General features: G+C 41.3%; 2 protein-coding genes across 6 annotated transcripts in view; one reads left to right on the top strand and one right to left on the bottom strand.

Moving 5' to 3' along the window:
• The first annotated feature begins 309 nt into the window (after positions 1-309).
• NEMP2 (nuclear envelope integral membrane protein 2) lies at positions 310-16,057 on the top strand. The gene is made up of 9 exons (XM_076342227.1): positions 310-364; positions 2,948-3,063; positions 4,638-4,866; positions 5,192-5,264; positions 6,241-6,334; positions 7,038-7,152; positions 7,814-8,039; positions 10,299-10,475; positions 12,664-16,057. Exons 2-9 carry the CDS (start codon positions 2,974-2,976, stop codon positions 12,887-12,889), a joined length of 1,230 nt encoding a protein of 409 aa, XP_076198342.1. The 5' UTR covers positions 310-364; positions 2,948-2,973; the 3' UTR covers positions 12,890-16,057.
• An 838-nt stretch (positions 16,058-16,895) lies between these two features.
• Positions 16,896-25,532, bottom strand: part of MFSD6 (major facilitator superfamily domain containing 6) — a 29,061-nt gene continuing 20,424 nt past the window's right edge. For 2 of the 5 annotated variants that reach the window (XM_076342223.1, XM_076342222.1), the window contains 4 exons: positions 24,045-24,206; positions 23,358-23,456; positions 20,995-21,275; positions 16,896-19,112 (listed from right to left, as the gene is read on the bottom strand). In XM_076342223.1, coding sequence (XP_076198338.1) covers positions 18,990-19,112; positions 20,995-21,275; positions 23,358-23,456; positions 24,045-24,206 — 665 coding nt within the window. In that variant the 3' untranslated portion in view covers positions 16,896-18,989. Of the gene's footprint in view, positions 19,113-19,328; positions 19,381-20,994; positions 21,276-23,357; positions 23,457-24,044; positions 24,207-25,532 lie in introns of all 5 variants that reach the window. The other 3 variants (XM_076342224.1, XM_076342225.1, XM_076342226.1) reach the window with 3 other exon arrangements.

Below are 25,532 nucleotides of genomic sequence, written 5' to 3'. Positions count from 1 at the left end.
GGCCGCTGCCCGAGGCCGGGACTCCCGCCTGCTCCCCGCACACGTATTTAGGATAAACTGGGCTGAACCCCCTGCCCAGGGCCGGTCACCCTAAGCCGCCCCGGCCCGCCGCCAGCCGAGCGCGGCCCTGCGGGGGCAGAAGGGCGGCGAGGAAGCGCAGAGCCTCACCGCCCCTTTCCCGCGCCGGGGCCCGCCCTCGCCGCGACCGTTAGGGGCGAGGCCGGAGCCGGCGGCCGCCACATGAGTCCGGCGGGGCCGCCCCGCCGCGGGCAGCGCCCCCGGGCCCGGCCGGGGCCGGGGCTGCTCCTGCTCCTTCTGGCGCTGTCCGGGGCGGCTGGGGGCAGCAGGGAGGCGCCGTCAGCAGGTACTGGCCTTCCTCTCTCGCCCCCGAGGGGCCTGCGCGGGGCCGGGCGAGCTCCGCCGGCGGCAGCGGGGCAGAGCAGGCTGCGGGCGGGGCGGCGGCGGTGGTCTTGGGCGGGGGGGAGTCTCCCTTTCCCCTGCCCGGGTGGTCACAGGCCGGCGAGGGGTTTCGTCACTCCCAGCCTCCTTGAGAACAGGGAGCGTGGGGACACGCTATCCTCCTCCCGGTTTTCCTCGGTCGCCATCGCCCCCGGTGCAGCGCGACCTGCTACCTCCTGCTTCTGCCCAAAATGGCGCTGCCCTACGGAAAGGCCGGGGCCGCCGCCCCCCCGCCTGCCTCTGTCTCTGTCCGCTTCGGCTGAGAGCTAAAGTTGTTTCAGGGGCCAGACGTGTCCCTGTGGCGCTTTGCTGGTTTCTCCTGCTTGTCCCATCTCAGTTCAGTTTCCACAGGAATATTCTGCGTGGTACCCTGTGGGACAGGCAGACACAGGCGCTGGGGACTGGCCTGGGAGACCTTCCACGAACAAAGCGGCACCAAGTGCACAGGGAGCAAGCGCCTCTCATCCGTTTCAGTGGCAGAGGTTGGAAGGCTGGGTACCACTGGCATGGGAAACTGACCTGGAGTGTATGTTACTCCCTCTGGCTTTCTCATTAGCTTGGTTCAGGAGAATTGGGTGCAGAACAGATCTTTTATTAATGAGGGCAGTGAAAACCCTAAAGGTTATTCTCAGCTGTAGTAGCGATACGTAACTCAAGAAACAGCTTCCCCCCTTGCCTTGACGTTCCCCAGTCTTGGGCATCCTCCGGATTCTGCAGCACATGCCGATTCTCTCCATTGCTTGCCATCTCAAAACTTGACAGTCGCCGTCTGTGTGTGTCCTCATGGTAGCTACAATCCTCCTCCATCTCACGATTACCTGATTCGGGAGCATCTTTCCTTTTGCAACATGATTGTTTCACTCTATGGAGCTGATGTCACGTTTGAAGCAAATTATTTTTCTCAAGAAAAGGCCCTTAAAATTAAGGGGGGTAAGAAAATATTTTCTAGTGTTGTACATGGAGGACATTACTTCTAATGTGGATGACTAGTTTACCCGTAGTGGCAGAAAATCCTCACACACCCTGCAGGGAAGGTGTGGGCACTCTCAGCTGCATTTTGGTCCTGCTAGGGTATTGCCATTTCCTATCACTGGGTTATCAGTCTTAGCCCTGGGTAGTGCCCAGTGTCACCTGCTTGCTGTGTTAGTCAGTAGCACTTTCCAGAGACAAATTAATCCTTTCGCAACTTCCTCCAACAACCTTTATGGAAGGGCCTGTCCAGAGGTACAGCCAGCCCTTGTCTGAAGGGTTGTGCTCCCTCCCGCTGGATTTGCCGTGGATGAAAATTAATCAGATGGTTAATTTTTCACAATAAAAATGCCCAAATTTTAAGTTTAAACCAATTTACTTTAGCAGGATCATCTGTGGACGTTCTGGAATGACTTAATAAACTTATGTAAGAACATCCACACAGGTATTTTTCATAGGCTTAATTAAATCGGTTAAAAAATAATTTAGCCTAAGTTCAGCTTCCTTATAGAGACAGGGCAGGTTTTTACCTGCAAACAGTATCTCCTTGTCCAGGCTGACACTATTTTGCACATACTCATTTTGCTGTTCTGAGTGTATGACAGTGTTTTAGCAGTTATTACTGAGCTTGGCTTAGACTTACATTTTCTATTCAGTGAGCCAGATGATTCCCTCTGTCCAGATCTGTAATTATTTCCTTTATTCTTCTCTTTAATTATGTTCCTGGAACACTGCGGTAATGCACTGTAGGGTATATTTTACACATGTATATAGATCAGAATGTATGTCATTCTTTAAAGTTTGCTCCACAAATCTTCTAGGTGCATTTCTGCTGAAAAGTGTAATCTAATTCTGAAGATCGTAAGGGGTCACTAACATTTCAGGAGAGTTAGAATTAGCATCCCTAACTAAATGACTTACGGCAAGCTATCAGTGCAGTTGCCTTATGACATGTCATGGCTGGACCACGTCAGGAAAACTTGTTTTAAAGAGAAGCGTTGCGTTATTTAACATTAGAAACATTTCTGAGGGAGAGGAGTATGATTTCTGCGATCAGCAGCCATGTCATGTGCTAAATGACTATTTTAATATGTAAGCCTGTTTACCTGCTCAGACTCCCACAGTTGCATTCACCATTGGTATAAGCGTTGACTCCGGTGGAGTTACACCCACTCGTGCCAGCAGTGAATTTGGCCCACAGGCCCTATTCCAGTGCCATCAAGATACTGATACCAAAGCCAAGCTTTTATGGATTACTTTTTTAAAAAATACACCCTAGATTAATTTTTTTTTCCAAAGGTGTTGCAGTTTACTCTGGAGCCTAAGTGACTTGATTAGAAGTCTAATTTGAATGTTCATCTAAATCATATTGAACATGCTACCCTGCAGCATAGTTTTTACATTTGATTATCTGCAAATTGCTTGTGATTCCCTCAGCACATACAACAATGAAATGGAGGAAAATTATACATTTGTATTTGACACATGCTTAAAATTAACTTTTATGCCCCCCCCCCAGGTAGAAACTGTAGCTTTTTGCAGGAAATGGATGTCATCCAGAAACGGGATGAAAACTGTTATTGCTATGTGCAAAACAGAACCACTCACTTACAGTACGTTTGGTCGACTCTTCAGGTAAGAGGCCATTTTGGGGATCATTCAGATATGCAATACATTTCACGTGAACTTTTGCCAGCAAAGTGTATGATCAGTTAGCAAGATCAAAGCAGTATCTCTATGTAATTAGTAGTCTGAATGGTGTATAGGTGGGACCATGATAAAAATGCAGCGTTGTTTCTCCACTTCGGATGCAGTGAGGTTTGGTCTCTCTTTATTAGAAGGATGTCAACCGGGCTTATAGTATGATGTCACACAAACATTAACTTAGCGTTGCGTATTATTTTGTTGCACACCTTTTCTACCGATGGACCACTGCTAACCTCTGCAACAAATGTTTTTGCTTATCACCAAACGCCTTTATAAAACTTTCAAATTTGAGGATAAAATGCAGTTGTGACTCACTCGCTGTAGCGTACCAGGCCACAGTATAGGAACCAAAGGTGTATTAGATTGTGACTAATGAAAAAACAGCAGTGGCAGTGCATTTCTGTTTTTCTGAGTAACAGAAGGTCATCTTACAAGAAACATGTTTAGGGAGTAGCTCAAAACAATATAAAAATCTCTTAACAGTGGAAGCAATAACAGCTAAAGGAACAAGCTGACTATCTGTGTGGTTCCTTTTTTTTCCTGGGAAGTATGTCTCTGGACAAGGGAAGAAAACAGTTTCATTTCATCTCTGTTGGAGGAATTCACTCTCAGATGTAAGGAAGGGGAAAATCTCTTCATCTGTTCCCAGGACTGTTTTCCTCAGGAACATGCTGCAGATGTTTCTATGAATGGTAGCAGACTTCAGGTGGTGAAACCCTCCAGCAGTCACACAAGCTTTTGTGGAGTCTATGTTTAAAAGCAGGAAGTTCAGATTTTTCCCACAACAAATTGCTTGCTGACGTGTTGTCTCTTCTCCCAGTAGAAGCCTGTTTTATTACCTATTGCATCACGTTTTGTAGATGGGTCTTTGTTGTCTAATAGGCCCTGATAAAGAGCTCACAATGAATCACAATCTTCAGGAAGATCATCCCATCTCAGAATATCGACAAGATCTTTTACCCATCCAGGAAGGGTGCTAGGAACTAGCAAGAAACTCCAAAATACCCAACAGGAATATGCTGTTTAAATTTCTGGTTATGATATCTTTCATTTTCCTTATCCCTCCTCTGTCCTTAACATGGAGATTGCATTATTAACTACAACAAAAGCAAGTCCAATTTCTTACGGTTCAGGAGGGGAATGGGGAAGTGTATGAACATCTTCAAAAGAAACTGTGGTCAGTCAAATATTACTGGTTTTGTTAGAAATTTGTGGGCAAGTGTCATGGTAAAACCAAACTCACCAAGCTTTTGGATGGATTGAGGCCCCTCCATAGAACTTTGCTGACGTTGAGTTCGAATCACCCTGTAAGGCCTAAACACTTAATCTTTCCATAATATTGATAACCAATATTAAACAACTAAGAATCGCACTAGCATTTTATTCTCGAGCTCTCTATACTGATTTTCATTATCACATGTATGGCTTATATGCTATATAGTTCAGAAAAACAAAACCCTCTGATTCTGAGCTACTTTTCTGTGTATTGTGTTTGTTTTTAGGTAAAAGTTAACAGCAGAGAAATGTTCAGGTTTGAGCCTATTTCAGAAAAAAGCAACTGTCGTAATTCAGAAACTGTTTTTGAGTTTGCTGCATGTGCTGTTCAAGTCTTCTGGAAACCAGAAACATCTACAGAAACTTTCATAAGCATAAAACAATATGGAGAAGATATTTGTTTCAAAATACAGCCCTTCAAAACTGAACTGTACACTGTGAGTGTGAATCGAGAAAGTAAGTAAAAAAGCTTTGGTGGTTGAGTCATCATCCCTGGAAGTATTTAAAAGATGTGCAGATGCAGTACTTAGGGATGTGGTTTAGTGGACACGGTGGTGTTGGGTCGATGGTTGGACTCGATGATCTTAGAGGCCTTTTCCAACCTTAATAATGATTCTATGAAAGCTTTCAGTTTAGATTATAGATTGGTATTGCCAGTGTTAGTGAATGTACCATCTCTTCTGTAAGAAGCTTGCGACTTTTCTGTTGACATTTTATAAAATCAACATTTCAGACTGAATTAGTCTAAAATCCATTTCTATTTTTTTCCCCCTTTTTTTAGTGCTAGATGGAAAACTCTTGTTTTTGTTTGTAGCTGGAATTTTTCTGTTCCATTTTGCAAACAGCCTGAGCAGGTGAGTACTAGCTGCTGGTTTCTGACCTTCTTTCCCAAAGCCCGTGCGTCTTTGGGAAAGGGAACTAAGGGAACTGAACATAGTTTAAAACTTCTTCATACCATTTGTGTTTGGACAGACTGTGACCTATATTGGGAGTGCTGCACTCTATTAATCACTTAGCTGTGTTAGGGTTCTTGTAGCCAAGCTTCCTGCACTGGGCGACACCAAGACAATCCTCAGCGAGCAAGTGTGTGGATTCAGAAAAATTCTCTCTCCCTTTTGTAGACCAGTGAGGTTAGCTGAAGGCTAAATTATGCTGCTTGTATTATAAATGATGCCTTCCTGCAGCAAGAAATGCTTAGGATGAGGTCATCTGGCGCCTTGTCTGCCTCCACTTTTGTGCCAACCTTTCCCCATCGTTCTTTTGCATAGCATGTAAGGGAGGATGCTTACTGTTACAGCAAAACATGTGTCCCATGACTTCAAAGCAAAATGAGTCACAAATTAATTATCAGGAGGCACCTCTAAAACAAGCAGAGCAGCAATAGGTTTTATAGAGTTAACTCTGAATTTAAAAGTCAGACTTTATAAATGCATAAGCTTAGGAAAAAAAACTTGTGGGTTTGTGGAGGGTTTTTTTACATTTTAAATTAAAAAAAATAAAACTTTTCTTGCAGTACAGAACTGTATCGGTACATAGAAGAAAATGAAATTACTAGAAACTCAAGGTCAATGAAATCAGAAAGTGAGCTTTAAAAAAAAAAACAACACAATCTCCTAGCCTGTAACAACTCCAGTGACCTTAAGTATCTGTTGGGCATTTTTCCTTACATGGATTTAATATCTAAACTGGGCCTGTTAACCATGTAACTACAATTCTAACTTACAGCTGTGTTAAGTTCTTATTGAAGATCACTGCTGTTTTTACAAATGTTGGCATCTTAACCAATTAGAAATTATACTTCTCACCATATTCTCTCTTGTTCTCTTACAGGAGTACCAAGTTCTTTTACCTTTCTGGAATAATACTGGGTGTTCTTGCTGTGCTAGTCTTTGTCCTGTTGTCACTTAAAAGGTTTATTCCAAGGGTAAATCTACATTTATAAAACAAAATAATAATAATAATCAACATCATAATATAGGAAGTGAAGAGTACAGAGCCAGATTCTGATCTTGCTCTGTTTTTGTGGCCAGATAACTCTTCTGGAATGACTGCAGGATTGCTTGTGTCAAGTAAATATAATTAGCTCAGAATCAAGTTCTAGTTAGCTTGCTCCCAAGTTTACTTTAAACAGGAGATTGTTGATGTACAAGAAGAGTTTATTCTGAAACATAAATTATTTTTATTGGACTGGAGCTAAGCTTACTTTTGACTCTATGAATCAATCAAAATATAGTTTTAGTGGGAACTGGGACAGATTCTCTTCCATTCACCAGAGACAATTCATTGCAAGGCAGATGTGAATTTTTCCTTTACTTTTACAAAGTCTGTGCATTCCCACAGTATTGCTGAGATATGTTAATTGGAAATACACGGCAATAGGCTTGTACCATAACACTGGGACATGATACACAAATACAGAGATGCAGTTGCTCCACTTAGAATGGATGTTGTTTCGTTGTAGCGTGCAGAGCAGTACAGTAGAAGTCTAACACAGATCACAAGCCCTGTAGGTCTACCGAGTATCACATCTGGTTTTGCCTGTGAGTTGCCTTGCACAAAATGGTCCCGATTTTGACTTGAAATCTTTTTAAGGTTTTTAATTTATTTTTTTTTTTTTTAATTTCCAGCACAGTACCTTCTGGATCTTAATGAGTGGCTGCTGGATGTCCTCTCTCTATTTTATTTACTGCTTCAAAGAGAATATGCAGTGGTTGTGGTCTGAACACAGAAACTACTTGTTGGGTAAGAAAATTATCAAAAAATGTGCTGCAGATTTTGGTTTAATTTAGTGGTTAGATGAATACCTGCCCATAAAAAACAAAATCCAGTGACTCATTTATGGAGTACTTTTTTCTCCTAAGCCATAGACATTGGAATATTCCAAAGGTTCCTAATCAACTCAAATGAGCATTTACTCCTACACACTGTATCATTAAATAAGGAGTTTGATATAGTGGGCCAGTAGCAGCTTTAAGAGCAGATTTTGCCTGTTATTATTTGTTTATTGATTTGCCATTACATACTTCCCCTCTAACAGCAAAAGAGCAGCCATGCTGGCTTGTATTTTGCTGGATCTGAGAACCGGATGCATAAGTTGCTAACTGGATGTGGCTGCAGGGGCTGACAAATCTATTGGTCTGGCATCTGCCTCGACATTCTTGCATGGAGAGAATTCATGTGCAGCTCATAGCATTTGCTAAAGGCTGTTCATAGATCACCTCGTGAACTCTTCGCACTCTTTTGAAATACAAAGCACATACAACATAATGCAGGTATCTATAAGACAACACAAGAAACAGCAGGCTCTACTTCACAGCAGTTGCAAGCTTTGTGAACCAAACTAATGAAGTTTATATGGGTAGTTTGCATCTTTTTCTCCATGTCCTTCTTTCTGTTTCTACAGGGTATTTTCTGGCTGTTGGAATTACCAGCTTTGCCACTTGCTATCAGCATGGACCGCTTACCACTGAACTGAGCATAACCTTGTTCACGTGGACGCTACAATTAACAGCCTTTGTCTTGATTTATTGTGGTGTCACCATACCTCAAGTTGCGTATGCAGTAATAGCAGTCAGCGTCTGTTCAAAAGGCCTGCATTACCCTCTTGGTGCTGCTTGTCACATAGGCAGGTTTGTACATATTTGTGAATGTCCGAGTCCCTGTATCACCAGGAAATACTGGAGGCTGGTAATGAAAAAACCCTTACACTTCAATAATGATTTATTAATTTCTAATACTAGTTCATATTTTTACCAGATGTAAAGCTACAATAGAAAAGGTTTAAATCCCTGAGACACAGGAATTCAATTATTTTCCATTTGCCAGTTTTAAGCACGAGTTTTGTTCTATGGAGAACGGAGAAATGTGACTGTGCTCTTAGGTACAAATGTAGCACCTTCTAGTCTGCAGCATACAGTAACCAAAACATTTCTGTTTGGTTGATTGATTAGGCCACAGCAATACTGCCTTGGTTTCATGTGTAGTGAGAGAATCTGCAGGTAACTTGTACTGAATCTTATGGGATAAAACAGTGTATTGTCACCTAGGAAGCAGATGTTAAGAAGTGACAGTCCTTGTAGGTTAGTGTAGAGTTCAGAGGCTAAAAACCCGTGTCCACAAAAATAATGGTTTCCACTGATTTTCATTTTCCAAGGTTATTATCCTAGATGTACATGTCTACCTTTAATTCATGGAAACAACCTGTTATCACTGTGGAGACATTCCCCTGTATTCCCAGAGCCCCATTTATATTGTGGCATTTGGAATGGGAACTGCTTGCAATATGTAGACCTTAGTTTGCTAAGTATTTTCATTAGCAATATGGGAACAACGTGTTTGCTCATCCTTGAATCTGAAGCATGTTTTATCACAAATCCAACACTCAAATGAAGATTCTAAAAAGTCCTGCCAATTTACATCTGTGTTTTACCTTCAGGGATGGCATCCAGATTAAGAGACTTTAGTGCAGACTGTTCCATAGCTGTGGACTTCTGCTGAACTGCAGAGAACCAGGAAGAGGCAAAGGCTAGAACTGGCATAACCAAAAGATTAAAACCCAAATAATTTCTTTTTTAGTCTTTTACACGTTTAGTTTTGAAGAACATACTGCTTTGCTTTTGTGCTCTTTTTAGATGTTGAAGTGTAGACTGGGTTGAAGCTTTTTTATTTTAGGTAGAATTTATCATTTGTTGAAGACTGATTTTTGCCTGCAGCTGAGAAGCACCAACTGTTTCAAAAGCAACATATAGTTGCTTATATACTTACCTGATGTAAGCAGGTTCAGCTCACTCTGAAATCAGCAAGATTTGGCTACGAGTTCACAGAAGTCAGAACATACCTGTCTTACCCTGAAACGCTGTAGTTTGTTCTCCACGTGGACCTCTCTTTGTTTTTCATTAACTGATGCTTGTATAAAGCCAAAAAGCACTGAAATATAGCTCTACAAATTTCTCTTAGGAGAATGATAAGGGTTTTTTTTTCCCATTTCAAAACATTAAGCAGTAGCACTAAACTGTGAGGCCATGATGCCAGATACACAGTTCAGAGCAGCAGATACATCAAAATAACTAAGAATCTTGCATTATTTGTTGTTAAGATCAGTAGTGATCCCGCTGAGCCAGCAAGACCTTTACCATTTGACCTGAGTAAGGGCTACAGTTCCTTCTTGCTTTACAGGGAAATAAGGAGGAAAGTGAATGCTGCTGGTTGGAGCAGGTGTTTTTATGCAGAGCTGAAAGTTTTATGGGCATCCAGCCCTTGCTTATCTTAACTCATCACAACATTTAAATTGAAAGCAGTCGACAGAAGGGAACAGAACATGGCACACTTTCTAATTGATATCTAATTATATTATACATTGCTACGCAGCAGCTAAAAAAACATCAGATTGTAAACATTTTGGCCTCAGACTACTCAGTTTTGTAATTTAAAGCAAGATTTGAGAGAAGCGATCTAGTAAACAACATGAACAACTCATAACAGAGCATTGCTTATCTTCGAAGTTACATATGCAGACTGGGTTTTGATTCAGCCCATGTCTCTGCACACTTTTTGCATATTGCAACTAAAAATGGCTGAGCAAGCAGCCACCTATTTAATTCTATGAGATTTTAGTCCATGCATACACAATAAGGACCTGATCCAAAGCTCATTTGAAGCTCATTAGATATCATTCTGAGGAATTCTACAACTTTGGTGAAGACCTAGGGTAAACAGGCTAGCAAACATTAGATGCCTTGTCCTAAAATTTTAATGCAAGAATGTAGCTTGTCCTCTTAAAAGGATAAAAGTGATTAATGCACGTTAATAGCACGTTGTAGAGAAAAAGGATGACAATAATTATGGGCCAGAAGACTTCAGAAAGACTAATTGTTTTCACTTCATTCTAGAAAAATGAAGAACCACTTTAAATCAAAAAAGTTAGTGTTTAAATGCCTTACTGAAGAGGAGTATCGAGAACAAGGTGAAACAGAAACTATCAGAGCTCTGGAGGAGCTACGCTCATTCTGCAGGAACCCTGACTTCCCATCATGGTTAGCTGTATCCAAACTCCAGTCCCCACATAGGTAAGAAAATCTGGCCTCTCTAAAGCGGGAGACGCACTGCACAGACACTGTTACACAGCAGACCCAAATGCTTCTTCAGGCACTGTTCCAGGTGTGTTTATCTTGCATGCAGTCAGATGTGCAGGTAGCTTTATCTACTTGAGTGATCCCACTAAAGATCACAGCCACACCTCTCAAGGATATGACTTGCTGGTGGTATTAAATCCCCTGTTTGTTCCTCTCCGACCATAAATTACTCTGACAGTTTGCAGACGTTCACAGCTAATTCATGGTAATGGCAGCTTTCCCTAAAACGTACAGGCTTCCTACAATGCCTCTGCAAGCTCTGCCGTGACTCAGGTGGCTGTCTAATCAGTGAAATGCCCCTTTCTTCATTTTTCAGAGCAGTAAACTTTTGCATTGTATAAAATGGGGGCAGGCTGAAGATACACGCTCAACTGTTACCTGCATTAAGCTCTCCAACTGCAAGCCTGCACAGCCAAGAAATCCTGTTACTTGAAGTATCAACCAATACCTAAGACTAAGAATACAGAGAAAACAAAAAAATCAGTGCCTGCACGTAGGAAGCGTAACAGGTAGAAGAGCTACTCCAGATACAGTTTAAGAGACAAACTGAAGACAACTATGGGTTAGGAAGGGAATGGTCATATAAATGGAGCCAGAAAATATTGCAGAATATAAAACTAATCATAATAGCAGCGTATTTCCGTCAAAAGCAAAACTTCGAGATATCAGAAGCAGAGTTTCACGTATTACCCAGCCACAAAGACTTGGCCCTTGCTACAGAACCGAGTATCACAATTTCAAAGGAGCCCCAGTCAGCTCGGAATTTAAGCAATAAAAAGTTTAAACTAGTTTCAGAACCTTCGTCTTCCTTGGATGGGCACACAGACAGCCTCTCTGCCAGGTTTTATAGATGTACTGTTAAACTACCTTATTTTCTAAGATACTTGCATTCTATAGCATGATTGAAAGATACAAAAAGTGAAAACTCACTGCAGTATTGCAAAACAAAATACTGCCAAATGCACAAAACAAACAGTTAAGACACATGTATTTTCTAGCCATCACTTAGTTAATACAGTTCTTATAAATTGTTCACTACAAAAATGCAAAAATAAAAAGAAGAACCAACAGAAGTCTGATGTAAAGTTGAGTACCCTTCAAGCTTCCATTAAGCATCAGAAGATAGTTCAACACAAGGCAAACCTGTAAAACACAGCCAGTCCAACTGTTCCCCATTTAGACTAACAGCGCTTCCAAGAAAAGCGAGGTGACAACATTCTTCTCACAGAAATGTTAAGTCTAAAATGTAAATTATTGATCAGTTTACCAGAACTCCAGAATGTAGCTGCATTTCCTTTTTCTTACATTTCTCTGATGCTGTCGACACTTACCCAGGTGTCAGAACTGCCGTCTGTTTCCACATGCTTGCCAGAAACTTCCAGCTCCATTCTCTCTCTTCAATGTAGCTGTCCACTGAAAGTAAGACTTGTGGCGAATTGAAGTGCAGGGACAGTGCTAAGTTCATGCTTTGTTCTGCCAGACCTCCAGTTTGGCATTTACTTGGAGCAGCTGCAGAATTCCCAGTCTGCAGCTCCAAGTTCACCAAAAGCAGGAGTTCTTTGGCAAGACTTTAGCTCAGCTTGCCCAGAGCGTGCATGCAGCACCAGAAGGAAGGTGATAGCACAGCACTGTAGGAATGCGAAGTTCTCACCATTTTTCCTTTCATTAACAATGTCAACTTACCTGAATTCTTAGAGCCTTTGTCTCAAATATGCTACAGCTTCAATTTATTTTTAGAAGCTAAAGTACCATCTATCCAACTGTACAAATGCTTACTCTGGATTACCCCACGAGTACTGACAAGATGTGAAAACAAAGTTAGATCTTCTTGCTTAGTCACAAGACCTTGCAGATGGCCTCCAGAAGAGCAAAAGCTACTTACATAGAAAAGACTGAAGACTGAAAAGAAGAGGCAGGAAAACAAATCTTCAGGGTTGTTGCCATCCGTTGCGATTTATTCTCTGTTGTCCAGGACTCCCTAGCTCATGCTGCAGCTTCCCCTCATCTGTGCTGCCTGTGGGCATGTCCTTAAAACATCCCTGCTTAATTGGCAGCATCCCCTGCATTTACAGTATTTTTTTCATTTCTCAGCTGATCACTTCTCCCTCTAAAAATTTGGCAGGTTTGCAGGTTTTGTTCTGGGATCTCCCCACGTCTCACCTGCAGAAACAAAGGCGCATGATGAGGAATACGGCATTGGGAGCTTCTTCCTGGAAGAGCAGCTCTTTGAGACGAGGGCAGAATCTGAGCAAGATGATCCAGCCAATTCTATCCATGAAGGAGATGAGGAGGATGAAGGTGAAATGCATAAACAAATTTCATTTCCATATGCTACTGAGTTGCTCTGAGCTTTGGGAAATAACCAAAAAAAGCAGAGAGGGAAAACACATTCATCCTAGAAAGGAAGGATACAGACTGAGAACTCACGCTTGGTGGTTTCTTGTGGCTGCTGGTGGACAAACAAGGATTTTTGAAAAAACTGTCTCATTTATCACTGATGTTGCCTGATGAGAGCAACAGAAGGAAGCTATAGTGAAGTGAAGAGGATTCTCATGCTATTGGTACTTTAACTAGGGAAGTAAAAGTTGCTTATTTCCAAAGCAAGTACTGGCAGCAGCCTGTCCCACCAGGATGCCTTGTTTTTCCAAGGATACTACCTCTAGAGAACAGGGAATCTGTTTTGGCCCTTTTCATTGTCAAGTCCTCTGTGCTGAGCACTAGAGGGAGGAGAAGCCATTATTAATACTCTTACTAAGTACCCTATGTGTCAACAATTTTAATAATGCTTGTTAGCGTGCTGAAAAACTATTTTTATTGTTTGTGAGACTTTTCAGTGCTAAAGATCAACAGAGAGTTAACACGGTTGAATGAGGTTTGTTTGCTCTTCTGGCTAGGCTTGCTGTCTGTTAGCTTTATGTTGCTTCTCCACATTTGTTTTAAGCTCCTCTTACTCTTCAGAACCCTGCCTGACTTTTCACACTCTGCTTGTATTGTTGTGTTCTTGGTCTCTGCTCTAGTTATACTGCACTTTGTTCTTTCCATGTCTTTGTTTCTTCACATACTCTTCTTCCCTCTTCTACAGGTCCCTCTCTGCTGAACCTTTCCTCAGTCTGCTTCTCCACCTCTGACAACTGCAGATGATTTAGGAGAGGATTTCCGTCCCCAAATGTATTTTTACTATTGCTTTCAACTTCACTGTCACCTTACCTCAGATGGGTACTACCCTCCACTCCAGGCCTCTCAACAGCCCAAAAAAGGCAACAAAGGCTGAGGCTGTTTCAGCTGCTTGGAGGAACTGCTGTAAGCAGAGCCGGAGTGATGCAGTAACCATGTAATTGGGAATATAGATAACCTACATATAGCTCCGCTGTCCTCAGAGTACTCAGTAGTTCGCTCATTCAATAAAAAGTGGAAAGTAATTCTTGGCAAAACAAGGAGGGAGGGATACCTGGATCCTACCTCCCCCTTCTTCAGTCCTCTTTGGGACTTAGCACAGGAGGTGTGCGGGGAGGAAAAGAAAAGAACAAGGAGAGAAATTCAGACAGTCAAGTGTCTTTCAGCTTATGTATTACACAATCCTAGGCTAGGGAGTAGATCATGTCCCCTCAGTTCATCCACCTGCAGAGGTCATTTCCTTCTTTTGTTCTTTAGATTATCCCTATATTCTTCTATCCTCACCTTCCTGTTTTCCTTTACTGTCTCCAAACTGCAGAAAACAAAGACCATTAATTCTGTCACTTCCAAACCCACCAGTGTGGGTGGCAGGAAGCGGTTAGCTCTACAGAAGGGCATTTTAGACCAGGATATATTTGTTTTAAAAGGCATATCTTTTCTTTGTAACATGCCCAGTGATGCAGCATGACTTCAGCAGTGCATGCACTATCGTGGTTTCTCATTGTCCATCACTGGACAAGGGAGAAAAATCTGTTAACCTCTAACAGTGCTAAGAAGTGCTGCCTGTACCACATTCCAAGAGCTCCTCCGTACAAAACAGGACTCAAGAGTTGATGCTCGAAAGCCTTATTTACATAGTCCTTCCTCCTTTATATTGCTTCAACTTCGCTTCATTTTAAAAGGAACTCTTCCATTTTACAGTAAAGAGACACTTAACACCCTTTTGTGCCATACATTTATGATTACATATGCAGAATCTATAGCATGTTTAGCAGAGAGAAGCTCTGTCAAGCAGGTGATCCAAAATACACTCACTGGTAAGTCCACAACATTCAAAAATAGAACAAGGGAGTTCTGTTCAGGAAGGCCACTAGCAGCAAGAGTCACCTCTAAGAGCGGCTGCTTCTACCAAATTCACAGTTAAATTGCCACCTACGCTCTGGAAGTCAGGCTTGGCTTGGGGGGTTCTGTCACTAGCAAGAAGCTGGAACCATTAGCTGTTGTGTAAACGGAGGAAAGCCTCATTATCTTTGATGGTTTGGGAGAAGGATGGAAACTCCTCTGAACAATTACCTTAGTAGACTGAAGATTTACTTTACCTTTGCCTGTGTTGCCATCATGAAAACGAAGTACTCAAAATTATTACAGATTAGTCAAAAAAGGATACTTGAAGAGATGTTTTAAATGGTTTTTGCATGTTTTAAAGCACACAAGTTTTTTCAGTGTACTCCGTAGCTAGCTAAGAACTCCCATCCATGTGATTTGAGGCCATGGGGGAAAATTAGATTTATCCTAGCTTAAATCCACAGTTTTTCTGGATCTCCTCTCTTTACTGAGGTAGTGATGATTATCCTTCTGTAAATACACAGTATGTATTTATATACAATAGCCCAGATAATGCATTAAGATAGTATTTTACCCATGCAATATGTTAAACGGAAAAGCCCCCAAAAAGTAGGCAATTACATTTTTCAGACACTGTCCCTTTTTCTAAATTATTTAGAACAATACCAGGTACACCTGCCCCCACAAGGAAGGAAAAAAACCCCAACCCCAAAACAACCAACCTACGTTTTACGTAGTTACCAAGTCCATCATTTGCCAGGCATGGGTAAGTACTATCCAAAGTAGAGCAGGAAACTACTAAGTACATCCAAGACAGAAATGCAGCAACATACGAGAAGGATGACAACTACTTTAGTGGATAGCTGACACTGACCTTAAAAATCCCCCCAAGCCTGTTCCAACATTGGAAGCATTTGATAAACAAAACCCACCAAAACCGAATGCTGTCATTTGAGCCCTTTGCCAACAGCGAGTTTACTTGCACAGTGCTCCTGTGATATATGGAGCTTACATAGGTTTACTGAAACACAATTGTTAAGTACTGTCCAGTGTTCGGCGAGAAAATCTGGGAACAGAATCTAGATGTTAATCCATTGCCTTAACTGTCATAAAAGCCTTTCTTCCTTAACGAAGGATGAGTTACGTTTATCTTCTGTTTCATGGTGTTAAAAAAAAAGTTAGAATTTCATATTTATTTTGTATTCACCGTACAGCGTACTCAATATACTATCTTGTACTTTCAAGACTGTTTTTTAAATAAAACTATTTTTCAACTATGTGGTTCTCCTCTCTTATGTGTTTACTCTTTTCAGAACAGCAGGACATAGGACAAGGAGGAGCCAAGCAAATTCAGTGTGTTTATGTCCCGAGGCTTTTTCCCTTGTTGCAGATTTAAGGAACGGTAACTGTGCATTAGCTGTGGTTGCTCCAAAACGGAGTGTCCCCACTACCTCGAATGCATCTCCCTGAAGGAACTTGCTATTCCCATTCTCCACTCATGACAGATCCAAACCACCACAAAGCCAAATTCGTAAGGTGGCAAGTGAGGTCTGGCAGTTACACACATGCAAACAACAAAACAAAACTAAGATCTCTCCCTGTCATCACTGTTGTATGCATACAAATTTAAGCATTTGAAGTAGTAAAAATCTAACTGTCCTATACTTAAGATAAAAATAAATTCCAGACAAATATGCCACTGTATAGGGCAGGTGCAATAGTGCAAATATAATCAGAAATAGAAATTGGAAGTATTTCCGTACAGCTTAAATGACCTGCACTTAGCAGCCTCTATCTCAAAACTGCTAGGTGACAAACACAATCCAATTTTGACTTTCACTCATGATGTCCTGCACACTTCCGTATCAACCTGTTCATGATGCACATTGGCGTGCATCCCTTACATCCTCCTTGCCCCACACAAGGAAATTTGTGCCTACAGTCAGATTTTATCATGAAACAGATTTTAACGCCGCGCAAGAGTAGTTCCCAGGCTCTAGGTTCACTATCCTCCAGGCAGTGAACCTAGCAAAAGGTAATTATCATTGGATTATGTTCACTGTTGGCACCGTAATATGAGCAAATGTAATAAAAGTTCAGATTGATACTATTAAATACATTATGGATATTTTATATTTCTTACCACAGTTTTTACAGTTTCACAAATATCAAAACCCAGGTGTACATGTCCATTTTGCAACATAGAATGACTATACAATTCCAAAAAGAGCAGGCATTTTAAATACACAATTCTGAAGTGTAAACAGAGTGTGCAAGCTCTTCACCTCACAATCCAGGTGCTATGCAGTAGCAGCTGAGGTAACACTGTACAGCATGAACTCAACAAATGGTTGGTTTGCCTCAAGATGATTTTTAGCATCCTTCTGTCCTGTCACCTGTTCAGTCTTTAGTTCTCCCCCAAGTTACACAAACATACAATAAATACATTTCTGATTTTAAAGGACACTTAGACAAGTCATGAGGATTTACGTGAGTACAGTACATTTAAGTTCAAGTGCAAAAAAAGTAACTAGTGGCTAGTCATCAATGTTTCTTTTTATTGTCTATGGTGTTGGTCCCAGGCACCACCAAAACATGGGTGGTTCTAAAAGCACAGCTAAAGTACAGCTACGGGACACCCCTTCAGTCAAGCTAACTGGATGTCAAAGTTGGTAAAACTGCGCACCCCCTTTCCTGCTTAGCTGCTGCCATATTCCTCTCCCCTAAGCCTGTGCTCCTCTTGATCTTGCCTCTGGATCACTGTGCAGTCCCACAACACCCACCTTCCCCATAGAAGGCCTGACACATCACATACATCCGATTTCAAGGAGGGCTGAACAATACTCACTTGGTCCCGTGGAAGCTGAGCGCTCAGAATCTCCCAGGAACAAGCTGTTAATATAAGCAAATGGGCCAAAATGCTACCCTGACTAAACCCCCCGACTCCTCCTCGAGACCAAGGCTTTCCCTCCAGCAGCAATTTTCACTATGCACCAGCAAGTGAGCTGGCTGCAGTTCATATTGAAAAGTGTAACAAAACATAATCCGAAGTCTTCCAGTGTCTTGACATTGGGCAAAGTAATTTCCTAAACATACTGCAATTTAGTTGTTTGCTTCCTCCTGAGAATCTCTCACTCTACTTGATTTCTGCGTCAACAACTTTGCCCCTATAATCCTAATCATTAAGATTTTTAGGTGATTCCTCCCTACCCCCCACCTTCCCTAGGCACTTAAAGCTTACTGTTTTCTTAATAAATAACCACAGTAACTACACCGCATTAAATAAACCATTGTATAGATGATGAAATAAAAAAACCCAAAAGAGTGTGTCCACTGAAAACCTTGATCAATCTCAGGTTGTGCAATCTTGATCAAAGATTCTTGTCTTAATACAACATCAAACCTAAAATTACCCAAACGCACACAACCTATGCCCAACTGAAGGGCTGCAAGTGCAGAGGTTAACTTCTTCAGAAGCCTTCCTCCAGCTTTTTTGTTTCACTAAAACGCCAGTTCAAAATCTTTGCTTTGCAGAACTAAACCTTTATCTCAAACAAGATAACATTAGCTTCAAAAACATATTCTTTGAATATGTGTGTGTTTTACTTAATCCATCACCATAATATGAAGATACGCTTGCTAAAGCTACTCAGTTTCTGAGAAATCTTTACAGAGACAGTTTCATGCTGTTCCTATATTTATTGGATCTGGTATTTTCTAATAGACCATGCAGGGAAACTCAGTTTCTCTCCTCAAGTCTTTTCATTTTGTCTTGGGAACAAATTCAAAGAAGAAAATTATCCAGTCAAGCCAGACACACTGTGCCTCAACAAGTGAAGAGTGAACTCCCTTTTTCTACAGATTGCAAAGAAATCTCATAGCACTTGACTCAGCTTTAGCAAAGCAGCCAAGAATGCTTCCTACCGTTAGATCCGGCCACATCACTTCCCTCAAGAATTCCGAACTTTTGGCTTCCCTGCTCATGTTGCTCTGTGTAGTCATATGAATATTCTTTATATAGTTAAAAGCTTGCACTGCATCACATTATGATCGTTAAGATGAAGGAAGTCCTACTTTTGAGCTCCTACTCCAGCATTTCCCAGGTGAGAAGCAGAATTCCATGCACTGGATTTGATAAGATGAGCGCATCTCAGGGCCCTGCAGCAGTAGGCTGAGCATCATGATCCAACACAACGTGTCGCCATCTACTTAGGAATCTGATGTTGCTGTAGGTGTTGGTGCTGAACAATTTCTGGACTGCCCAGAATCTGTCGGATTTTGGGGTTGTCTTGCTGAGCTGGCTGATGAAGCACTGCAATTCTCATTGATTTTCTAAAGAGAGGGGAAAGATTGCGTGCAAAAAGTAAGTATAAACACTCATGACACTATCCCCAGTGGTATACCCCCAGATGCATTCAGGCACTTCTGGAAACTCACAATGCGCTTACTTTGAATGCCCGCAACGTAAAAAATCAAACTTAAAGCAGCAAAGCAAAAGTAGTACATTTAAATCCAGATGACACTAATAGCAAGCAGACAGTAGCTTACCTTCCATCTCTTTTCCTAACTGCACTTTCCCAAGAAGCATGCAAAAAACAAACTTGTTGTGTTTCAAGGGAAAAAAAACAAACAATTAACTGGACTTCAAAGTGTTCAGACAAGGCTGTTATTTTGACCAAACAATTCTGTAAAATTTTTTCATGCTCCTTAAATATAGCTTTCCTCAATAGTTCCCTCCCCAAGATACTGCTCAGACAACAAGAACTACTTTTATATCAGCACTGTATTTTTACAGGAAGGAAAGAATAACGAAGAGATCGTGTGCCATAGAGATGCCAACAGGCACAAAAGCCTTTCTGGCCTCTTCACAATTCTTAGTGAAGCAGCTGGGTGGTGTCCAGCAGTGTTGGACAAGTCCCTCTCAGACACCACACAACTGCACAAAACATTATTTTCTTGCTATGTTCATTGCATAAGTTCTGTGCAACTGCTTTTCTCTGATTTCTCTTTTTAAAAGGGGACAGCTTACACTAACCAAGACCCTGAGGACATTTACCAACGAGAAACAAAGCGGTTTGTCTGGACAAATTACTTTAATGTCAGAGACCCAGCAATACCTTCAGCATCACTATAAAAAAAAACCACGTTCTTTGACTCAGGGAAGTTAAAAAACAAACAAAACCCCAACCAACCTAAAGCAGACATGCCTGTAAATATATTTTCAAGAATAAAGACGAGTAAGAAAGGCAGGAGATCACTGACCAGTGATTCCTACAGACTCTGCTCTGCTGATTCACACTCATATCCCAAATTACCCATTTCTAAAGACAGCAGTTGTGGAAAAAGCATTTCTGTGTTTACGCCCACCGGGTGCATAAGAAGGAACCTCACCCACTCCTTCCAGACAGGTAAACACAGTGGTTTTAACATTAACCATGCTGTTCTAAAACTTGCATTGACAGCATTTCCCTACTTTGCTTAAGCAGTATGCTTCAGCTCCATTCTGAAAGGCATGTCCAAAGCATTAGATGATAGTTCAAGATCCAAGCCCAATCATTAATGAAGCTAAAGGTATTAAAAGGTATTTTGCGGGGAGACTGGACAGAAGGGAAATGGTGTAAAGTAAGCACCAGCAATCAGACATTTTAAGTCACCGAATGGCTCTCATCTGGTCTAACTCTAGATAAAAAAAGAGATGAAATTTATTTGAACAGAAGGCGCTTCATCCCATCAGTAGTTGTCTGGAACACCTATTTCCGCAACAATGTAGACATCTGACAGCATCACCCAAGGAAGCAAAACTAAATAAAAATCATTTTACACTCTGTTAAGTAGCTGTGCATCTTCATGTTCAATTATCACCTTGTACATTTTGCAAAATGCACAACCCGCAGAGTCCAACTAATATGAAAACAAATGTAAACTCAAAGGGAATTCAAGTATATCCAAGCCTGTAAAACAGAGTCGCTTTTTATGTGTCTCTCCCTCTCCTCCCATCTTCAGGAAGATAATACTTGCAAAAATAGTTATTCCTGCTGTACTATATATAGAAAACAACTCTATTTCATGCAGTATTTCAACTACTGTTTCGCAACTCCAAATTTATTACAAGCTGACAGAGAATATCTGCCAGGTACTAACAGATTTACACAGCTATAAAGGTTTTCAAGCATCCAACAAATACGTAAGAACTTCCTGTACATTAGAAGATTACCTGCAAAGGCTGATTCTCAGGAGTTGGATTGGTTTTGGATAGTTTAACCATCTCTTTTATCTGGTAGACAGCATAAGCTAAGGTGACCCAAGGAGAAGAGCTGATGCCCCAGGCAGGCTTGTTCACATCCTCTTGCTCTTCTTGGTGTTTCGTTTTCTTTAGAGGGAGTCTGGGCTCAGTCCGGGGCATGATATCTTCCGATTGCTGTTGTACAAGGTCAATAGTTGCTATGGGAACAGGACTGGAAGGCACTGGGATCCTTTCCGCCAGCATTGTCTTTTCTGAAGTTTAAAACAAAATAATCACTGGCAAAAGCCAACAAGCTTAAAAAACATGTGAAGCAGACAATGAACACTAAGTGTTTCTTGCCTTCATAATATGGTTATCACTGTACTGAAAGCAGAACACTGGCACAAACAGCCAGGAGCGAGACAGGCCACAATCTAGTTTGGAAACATGACGTGGTGTCGTCCTTACAAGCAAGGCTGTTCTGCAACTGCAGCGAGGTATTTTACATGGCTGCATAAACAGGAGGGGCTAATGAGTATGAAGCGGTCCATTTGTTCCCAGCTAGCTATTAAAAATACGTATTTTCATGTTACATTGAAATTTAAGCCATTTTCATGTTACATGCAAACTGAAAGTAAGTCTTTTAAACCTGTAGCAAACTTATTTCTCTGTATAAAGCCTGCACCTTAGAACTCACTCGTACTCATAACTAAACACTGGCTTCAAACAGGAACTATTTCGTGAAGTCCCACGGCCTACATCAACAGCCATTTCCGATCTTAAAGTTTCTAAACCTACTGATTCAACTTAAAGAAGTTGTTCTACATCTTCATCACTTTTTTATTTAAGAAACAAACCATCCCTCCATAGTTACTGAGATGAAGTTATGCAGTTAGTGAGAAAAGAACAAGGTTAGTGACACACTGGAGGAGACAAAATGACTGTCACAGAGTTTCAGGTAAAGGAAGAAATCCTCCCAACAGATCTTTACATCTAAGGTCTTCTGATAATTTGAAATAGTTTTCCCAACTGTCTTGAAACGTCACCCAGAAAATGACTGTCATGAACCAACACAATGTGTCTTACAATCTTGAAGGGCCAGAGTATTTATATACAAAAAGTAATTAAAGAGATTGTTAGAAACTGTTGGATATTTTAAGTAATAGCTCTATGTTCTCTTCAAGTCTGTAAATAACACATTCTGTAAATTTTGAGAAAATATTTTTTCTGAGTAGAAATATTTTACCAAGTAAAAATATATTTTTTTCAAAATTATAAAATCATATTTTGTTTACAGGCTCTTAGATAGTACTGGATATTTTAAGCAATAGCTGGTCTTGTTGAAAGCAACCTAATTACTGCCATGCTTAAAATTAAGATACACAGTCTCAAGATGGATAGCATGTATTAAATGAAAACCAAAGACTGAAACAAAAGAAATAGAATAAGGCCACTAAGAACAAACTGTTCTTTTGTAGCTTCACATGTAATTAACCAAAAGTTGATGGGAAACTGAAACAGTAAATATCCTTTCACCTTTCCATTTTTTGCCATTATCGTTTGAACAGAGGCGAAGAAAATTCTAGCAGAATACATATTTGAACACTTCAGTACAGGCAAGCTGATAACTAGTCAAGGACAATTTATTTAATATTCCAGCTAAAGAAAACTAACTTTCATTTCATACTCAAGGCTCATATTGGAAAGTAACATTTGGGTAAAAGGCAGATCAAAAATTCATGACTTCTCAGAATTTGCCACAGTTTTATTGTCTTTGTAAGAGTTAGACTTATGCTAAATCCTTAACTTTGCACTAAATATTTCATTTCTGGTTAGCCTTTATATTAATAAAGGCAGAGATGAAAAAGTTCAAGTTCCACCCGAGGGGAGATTTCTCGAGTGCAGAACAGAACTAAGGCAGTTATAAAAGCTTCTGTCCTCTGAAGCCATCTCTACAATTTCTGGCAGAGGTGGCTTGGACTGGTACAGTATGAGAGCATGCAGTGGTCAAGGTGACCTTAAAGAACTGAATGCAACTGAAATGACTCACTACAGCTGTTAAGACTAACCTAAGGGATTCCCAGAACTGAGAGCACATACAGGTAGTAAAATATGTTATGCTTTCCTCCTATTGACCTCCAAGAACTCAGTGCTGCCCTTCTTAACAGCAGCAGCACACCACTTCAATTTCTATTATTGCTCAGGAAAAAACTTCTCTCTGGAAAACAAACCGTTTTGTCAAAATCTGAGTAAAGACACCAAACATACAGAATTAAAGCTGCAGGGAGTAGCTTCAGAGATACCTTTTTTCCCTAGCTATAATTTTGTAGTGTCTCAGTGACATGAATATTTACCTTCTTCTTCATCAGGAACCAACAGCCACTGAATCAGTGCAAATAGAAGAAGAATCACTAAACAAGCCATCCCTATTCCTCTGAATGTAGCAGCAGGACCTGTAATGAGATTATGGTTTTTTTTTTTTAAAATTGAGAATCTACTTACTTAATACTACAAGATGAGTCAGCATTATGCACTCCTTGGGTATGTATTGTCCCATGTAGACTCTTATTAGCTTGTTTTATTACATTTTTCCTCCCCCATCACCACTTCTACAGGCTTTGCAAAGGATTTTTAACCAAGTAATTAGATTCTCACTTGTTCATCGAGAGGCTGCATAGTATCAACCTATTCTCTCACAAAGGATTCATTCATCTTACTTAAGGATCAGGTTGGAGATTTGCTCGCACAATACTAAAAATATCTGGGCATAACATATTTAATCAGTCTGTAACACTGACGGGACAAAGCCATAAGGAACCTGGTTTGAATTCAGTGCTAACCTTGCTTTGATCAGGGGCCTGGACTGGAGATCTCCTGAGGTCCCTCCCAGCCTGAGCAGTTCTATGACTCCATGATTTATACAAAGTGTATTACTCTTTAAAACATAACAATAACTTAAGCATAAATAAGTTTAAAGCTGGTAGTTCAGTAAACCCAGAACTTCAATAAATAAAATAAAATTCAATACAATTTTTGCTTACCGAAGTAATTGACCAAAACCCCTCCAACCATAGCCCCGCATCCTCTGCCCAGACCCAAGTGGAGACCTTGCAGGATTCCCTGGGCTGATGTTCTCAGCTCCGGAGGCACTGCCGCACTAAGGTACGAAATACAAGCCGCCCATATAGCCGCATGAGTGACACCTAGAGAGATGAAACATTGTAAAGAGTACAGGGTTGCAAGTGTACTAACACAGCATCAGAGCAACTGCACTTAGCAGTTGGAGCATGGCGTTGGGAGAAAAACAACAAAATCCTTTCACTGACAAATGCCTGTGAAGTACAAATCAGCTTTTGGTAATGCGATACTGGCAACCAAGCCACAGGGAGACATGACGACTCCTTCTGCAGAGTCTATCAATAGCTCTTTCTCCCTCTAAGATGACCTCACTTCTCTTCTTGAGACACAGTCCCTAGAAAGACTAAATAAAGCACCTTAAAAGTCTCTCTGCCAGATTCCTCATCCCTTCGAGTGACCCGGGGCCTTTGGAATACGGTCCTGATTTCATAAGCTGCAGCCAATTAAAGCATTGATGCCCCTCAGCAGTCTCCTTACCGCCACAATGAAGGCAATGCAAAGGTCATAAAAGCCAAACAATATCTGAGATATCCATCTCATTTCAGAGGCAAGAATTAATCCCCTCCTGCCCTTCTCACTCCCCCCAAAACCAATGCCCAAACTCTTTCTGAACTCAACACCAACACGCGCTGCATTTAGCACTGAATGGTCTGGACGGGAAAAGCACGCAAGCTCCTCAGGGTAGGCCAAAGATGCCGATTTTCACGGCATCAGCTGTTTGGAGGCAGAGTCAGCATGCCCTTCCTCCCGCTATGACTGCATCCTGCGTAGGCGCTGCCACACGCTGCTGCTGCCTCCCATTTCACCCACTCCCGCTCTGGGGACTGAGCACAGCAGAGGTCCTCACTGCTATAAACAACGGCCACGTACCCAAGACAGCCCCAGCTCCCCAGCTGCGTTTTTGGAAGTCTCTTTCTGGCACGTGCCTTGTAGGTTCAGGGTTATGAACATTTTTTCCTACCGCAGGACAGCTAAGGAGAAAGACAGTAAATACAGAAACAGGCTGCAGGTGGAGTCCTCGTCTTTGGTACCTGCTTGGTGGGTTTTGTTGTGGAGTGGGGAAGAACAGGACAGGAAAAAGCAGGGTTGTGGAGAAATTGGAAAAATGAAACAGTTTTGTAGCTCATCACTGAACTGTTTTGCCACCCTCAGATTGAGTGGGAATATTTTTTTCTTATTTGAGCGGTATTAAAAATAGTCATCACAGCTTACCAATGCCTAAGCTCTACTGCCTCGGTTTTAAAAAAGTGTTGGCACAACTGATGATTCAGTCAACATGTTTCTGTCCTCTACACTTGACTTATTAATGAACAGCTGGACACTCAGTAATTACTTAGGCATTTAGGCTGAAGACTCGTAAGAGCAAGAAAACACATGATTTTGTAACATAC

Source organism: Aptenodytes patagonicus, chromosome 6 (genome assembly GCF_965638725.1).
Source record: "Aptenodytes patagonicus chromosome 6, bAptPat1.pri.cur, whole genome shotgun sequence".
NCBI classification, from domain to species: domain Eukaryota; kingdom Metazoa; phylum Chordata; class Aves; order Sphenisciformes; family Spheniscidae; genus Aptenodytes; species Aptenodytes patagonicus.
This window is presented reverse-complemented; position numbering and strand designations above follow the sequence as displayed.

Bases quoted from the DNA above. Each gene is read 5' to 3' on its own strand.
- NEMP2 (XM_076342227.1), top strand. From the start codon at position 2,974: ATGGATGTCATCCAGAAACGGGATGAAAACTGTTATTGCTATGTGCAA. The intron at 7,153-7,813 runs GTAAGAAAATTA...CTGTTTCTACAG, and splicing joins ACACAGAAACTACTTGTTGG to GGTATTTTCTGGCTGTTGGA. The intron at 8,040-10,298 runs GTTTGTACATAT...ACTTCATTCTAG, and splicing joins GCTGCTTGTCACATAGGCAG to AAAAATGAAGAACCACTTTA.